Genomic DNA, 6,000 nt, shown 5'->3' on the forward strand with positions numbered 1-6,000 from the left:
TAGAACTGAACTAGAACTGAACTAGAACTGAACTAGAACTGAACTAGAACTGAACTAGAACTGAACTAGAACTGAACTAGAACTGAACTAGAACTGAACTAGAACTGAACTAGAACTGAACTAGAACTGAACTAGAACTGAACTAGAACTGAACTAGAACTGAACTAGAACTGAACTAGAACTGAACTAGAACTGAACTAGAACTGAACTAGAACTGAACTAGAACTGAACTAGAACTGAACTAGAACTGAACTAGAACTGAACTAGAACTGAACTAGAACTGAACTAGAACTGAACTAGAACTGAACTAGAACTGAACTAGAACTGAACTAGAACTGAACTAGAACTGAACTACAACTGAACTAGAACTGAACTAGAACTGAACTAGAACTGAACTAGAACTGAACTAGAACTGAACTAGAACTGAACTAGAACTGAACTAGAACTGAACTAGAACTGAACTAGAACTTAACTAGAACTGAACTAGAACTGAACTAGAACTGAACTAGAACTGAACTAGAACTGAACTAGAACTGAACTAGAACTGAACTAGAACTGAACTAGAACTGAACTAGAACTGAACTAGAACTGAACTAGAACTGAACTAGAACTGAACTAGAACTGAACTAGAACTGAACTAGAACTGAACTAGAACTGAACTAGAACTGAACTAGAACTGAACTAGAACTGAACTAGAACTGAACTAGAACTGAACTAGAACTGAACTAGAACTGAACTAGAACTGAACTAGAACTGAACTAGAACTGAACTAGAACTGAACTAGAACTGAACTAGAACTGAACTAGAACTGAACTAGAACTGAACTAGAACTGAACTAGAACTGAACTAGAACTGAACTAGAACTGAACTAGAACTGAACTAGAACTGAACTAGAACTGAACTAGAACTGAACTAGAACTGAACTAGAACTGAACTAGAACTGAACTAGAACTGAACTAGAACTGAACTAGAACTGAACTAGAACTGAACTAGAACTGAACTAGAACTGAACTAGAACTGAACTAGAACTGAACTAGAACTGAACTAGAACTGAACTAGAACTGAACTTGAACTAGAACTGAACTAGAACTGAACTAGAACTGAACTAGAACTGAACTAGAACTGAACTAGAACTGAACTAGAACTGAACTAGAACTGAACTAGAACTGAACTAGAACTGAACTAGAACTGAACTAGAACTGAACTAGAACTGAACTAGAACTGAACTAGAACTGAACTAGAACTGAACTAGAACTGAACTAGAACTGAACTAGAACTGAACTAGAACTGAACTAGAACTGAACTAGAACTGAACTAGAACTGAACTAGAACTGAACTAGAACTGAACTAGAACTGAACTAGAACTGAACTAGAACTGAACTAGAACTGAACTAGAACTGAACTTGAACTGAACTAGAACTGAACTAGAACTGAACTAGAACTGAACTAGAACTGAACTAGAACTGAACTAGAACTGAACTAGAACTGAACTAGAACTGAACTAGAACTGAACTAGAACTGAACTAGAACTGAACTAGAACTGAACTAGAACTGAACTAGAACTGAACTAGAACTGAACTTGAACTGAACTAGAACTGAACTAGAACTGAACTAGAACTGAACTAGAACTGAACTAGAACTGAACTAGAACTGAACTAGAACTGAAGTAGAACTGAACTAGAACTGAACTAGAACTGAACTAGAACTGAACTAGAACTGAACTAGAACTGAACTAGAACTGAACTAGAACTGAACTAGAACTGAACTAGAACTGAACTAGAACTGAACTAGAACTGAACTAGAACTGAACTAGAACTGAACTAGAACTGAACTAGAATTGAACTAGAACTGAACTAGAACTGAACTAGAACTGAACTAGAACTGAACTAGAACTGAACTAGAACTGAACTAGAACTGAACTAGAACTGAACTAGAACTGAACTAGAACTGAACTAGAACTGAACTAGAACTGAACTAGAACTGAACTAGAACTGAACTAGAACTGAACTAGAACTGAACTAGAACTGAACTAGAACTGAACTAGAACTGAACTAGAACTGAACTAGAACTGAACTTGAACTGAACTAGAACTGAACTAGAACTGAACTAGAACTGAACTAGAACTGAACTAGAACTGAACTAGAACTGAACTAGAACTGAACTAGAACTGAACTAGAACTGAACTAGAACTGAACTAGAACTGAACTAGAACTGAACTAGAACTGAACTAGAACTGAACTAGAACTGAACTAGAACTGAACTTGAACTGAACTGAACTAGAACTGAACTAGAACTGAACTAGAACTGAACTAGAACTGAACTAGAACTGAACTAGAACTGAACTAGAACTGAAGTAGAACTGAACTAGAACTGAACTAGAACTGAACTAGAACTGAACTAGAACTGAACTAGAACTGAACTAGAACTGAACTAGAACTGAACTAGAACTGAACTAGAACTGAACTAGAACTGAACTAGAACTGAACTAGAACTGAACTAGAACTGAACTAGAAGTGAACTAGAAGTGAACTAGAAGTGAACTAGAACTGAACTAGAACTGAACTAGAACTGAACTAGAACTGAACTAGAACTGAACTAGAACTGAACTAGAACTGAACTAGAACTGAACTAGAACTGAACTAGAACTGAACTAGAACTGAACTAGAACTGAACTAGAACTGAACTAGAACTGAACTAGAATTGAACTAGAACTGAACTAGAACTGAACTAGAACTGAACTAGAACTGAACTGAACTAGAACTAGAACTAGAACTAGAACTGAACTAGAACTGAACTAGAACTGAACTAGAACTGAACTAGAACTGAACTAGAACTAGAACTAGAACTGAACTAGAACTGAACTAGAACTGAACTAGAACTAGAACTGAACTAGAACTAGAACTAGAACTAGAACTAGAACTAGAACTAGAACTAGAACTAGAACTAGAACTAGAACTGAACTAGAACTGAACTAGAACTGAACTAGAACTGAACTAGAACTGAACTAGAACTGAACTAGAACTGAACTAGAACTGAACTAGAACTGAACTAGAACTGAACTAGAACTGAACTAGAACTGAACTAGAACTGAACTAGAACTGAACTAGAACTGAACTAGAATTGAATAAGAACTGAACCACAGACAAAATTATAATTTATATCCAAAAAAATAAATCGATTTTAAACATTTCGCAATATATTGTTATTTTTTAAAAAAACTTGACTTTATTTTATTTGGATGGAAATCTCAAAATATTTCAGAGATAACCGCGAACCTAGATTTATTTATGAAATAATATTGTTTTTGGAAATAGTACTGGGTGAATGATTCAGCGACAAAGTGCCTGAAAATAACAATTTCTTTTAATGTTTTGAACATAATCAGTCATGACTTCTTTAAAATGCAGGCAGTGAGGTTTTCGATCGCCTTTAAAATCAACATAATCAACACTTCCAGCAGTTATTTAACTAAAATACTATTTGCTGTAGTTGCTGTGAATGTCGTGGTGGATGTTGTCTCTGAATTTGATGAATTAACGCCCTCGTGCAAATCGTTCACACTCTTTAACTGTTGACACACATACAGCGTAACCGCAATGGCAACTGATGTGCCCAGCATGATGCCAACCAAAACATCTGACCAGTGGTGTTTGTAATCCATCACACGACTCAAGGCTACAAACCAGGCCAATAGAGCGCACAGCATTTGCGCGACCATCATAAAAAGACCAATATTTATCCTGCATTGGCTTAGAGTCTTGGAGAAACGTTGTAAATAGAGAATGATGAAAATCATCCCATAAAATATAGAACCTGAGTGGCCACTGGGAAACGAAAGATGTACATTGTATAGCATATATCGGGTACTGTAAGGATTACTGCATTCATAGTCCTCTATATAGAGACCATGATTTTTAGGGCTGTCGCAGGTTGTGTCATCTGAAGTGCGATATGGTTGACAAACCTCAAAGAAATGTGGTCTCAGGCGACCCAAAGTAATCTTAGCCACATGCATAAATAGGGTATGCAAGGCAAAGCCACATACAAATGGCGTTATATTGTGATGTAATTTCAGAAAAGCTCTAGCAAATCCCTTATCCTGGACAGTGGTGCATCTTCGCCTTCCAACTAGAAATAGCACAATCTCGCAAAACACCATCACAGTGATAGGCACATACAAAGAGAGTGTCAATAACAAGGTAACACTCACGGAATCCTCATGATAGGGATATTTTAAACTCTCATCATCGCAAAAGAAACCACGTTTTACCAGTCCTTTATATAGTTTGTAAAATTTACAGGATATGACAAACAACACCACAGTTATAAAGCACTCCGCTAGGATGCGTATTGTGGGTTCTTTAGGTATATTTTTCAATTTTACTAACATTTCAAAAACTTGCGAGTTTCGATTTTTAATAGCGCTGTAAAGGTTTTCGCTTTTAAACTGACACTGATAGTCAATGATGAAGTCTTTTTAAATTAGTAATAAATATTTGATTGAGTTTATCAGCAAAACCGCATAAACTATTTTAATATTATTGACAGTTTTTATTCCAATTATAACTTGGACTTTATTAAATAGTGATAAATGCTTTAAGAAAGAAAACAAATAATATCTTAATGATTTAATCAATGATGCAGTATATGAATAACAAAGTAAATTTACCTGGATTCTAAAATATAAACACTGGGGCTAATTTTAAAATAGATACTGAACTAAAATCTGAACTAGCACCTGAAGTAGAACTGGAACCTGAATTCGAATCTGAACTAGAACCTGAACTAGAACTTAAACTAGAAACTGAACTAGAGCCTGAACTAGAACCTGAACTAGAACTTGAACCCGAACTAGAAGCTGAACTAGAACCTGAACTAGAACCAGAACCTGAACTAGAACCTGAACTAAAACCCGAACTAGAACCTGAACTAGAAACTGAACTAAAAGCAGAACTAGACCTAGAACCTGAGTTAGATCCTGAACTAGAACCTGAACCAGAACCTGAACTAGAAGCTGAACTAGAACCTGAACTAGAATCTGAACTAGAACCTGAACCAAAACCTGAACTAGAAGCTGAACTAGAACCTGAACTAGAATCTGAACTAGAACCTGAACCAGAACCTGAACTAGAATCTGAACTAGAAGCTGAACTAGAAACTGAACTAGAACCTGAACTAGAAACTAAACTAAAACCTGAACTTGAACCTGAACTAGAACCTGAACTAGAACCTGAACTAAAACCTCAACTAGAACTTGACGCAGAACCTGAACTAGAACCTGAACTAGAACCTGAACTAGAATTTGAACTAGAACCTGAACTAGAATGTGAACAAGATCCCGAACTAGAACCCTTTCAATATCTTCTATTTCCATAAATTTTTGCTGTTGCAATTAATTTAAAAACAATTTATATTACATAATTGTTTAACATCTGATAATCATTTTATTTAATTAATAGCGGCAGTCCAAGTGCAGTATGCTTTATTTAGGTCAGTAATTTAAGACAAATTTGAAGAATCTTCTCTACTTCATAAACAAACTCTATGTGCAACAAATAGCACTCATTTGCAAAATACTTAGCAACAAATTGATATTTTTTTGTACACTGAACCATATGAAAATAATATGAAAACAATTGGGGGTCTAATACATATGAAGAATAAACAAATGTTGTAGTATTTTTCTTGGAATATAAAATAGAAGTGAGTTTTGTATTTAGACTAAAAGTAAACATCTGTAACGGAGAACAAAAATTACGTTTTATGTTAAAATACGTTTGAACATTTGTTTCTAATTTGTTAGGGGTTTGCTGTTATTTAGCTAATTAAGTTTATTTTGCTATCAAAGATGTTGTATTGTTAATTGAATTAATAAATTTTATCGATATTTACTACCTGAGAGTTTGTGTTCATTATGCTTTAAATTAGACTTAATATATTTTATATGGTAATGAGTATTTAAGTTTCATAATTTCGTTAAATGTTTGGGATTCATTTATG

General features: G+C 34.9%; 1 protein-coding gene across 1 annotated transcript; it reads right to left on the bottom strand.

Moving 5' to 3' along the window:
- Positions 1-3,199: 3,199 nt before the first annotated feature.
- On the bottom strand, positions 3,200-4,441 carry LOC135954389 (putative phosphatidate phosphatase). Its single transcript, XM_065504539.1, has one exon. The coding sequence runs from the start codon at positions 4,388-4,390 to the stop codon at positions 3,461-3,463; it is 930 nt and encodes a 309-aa protein (XP_065360611.1). The 5' UTR covers positions 4,391-4,441; the 3' UTR covers positions 3,200-3,460.
- Positions 4,442-6,000: the final 1,559 nt, after the last annotated feature.

The sequence above is a fragment of the Calliphora vicina genome, chromosome 3 (assembly GCF_958450345.1).
Source record: "Calliphora vicina chromosome 3, idCalVici1.1, whole genome shotgun sequence".
In the NCBI taxonomy this organism is placed as follows: domain Eukaryota; kingdom Metazoa; phylum Arthropoda; class Insecta; order Diptera; family Calliphoridae; genus Calliphora; species Calliphora vicina.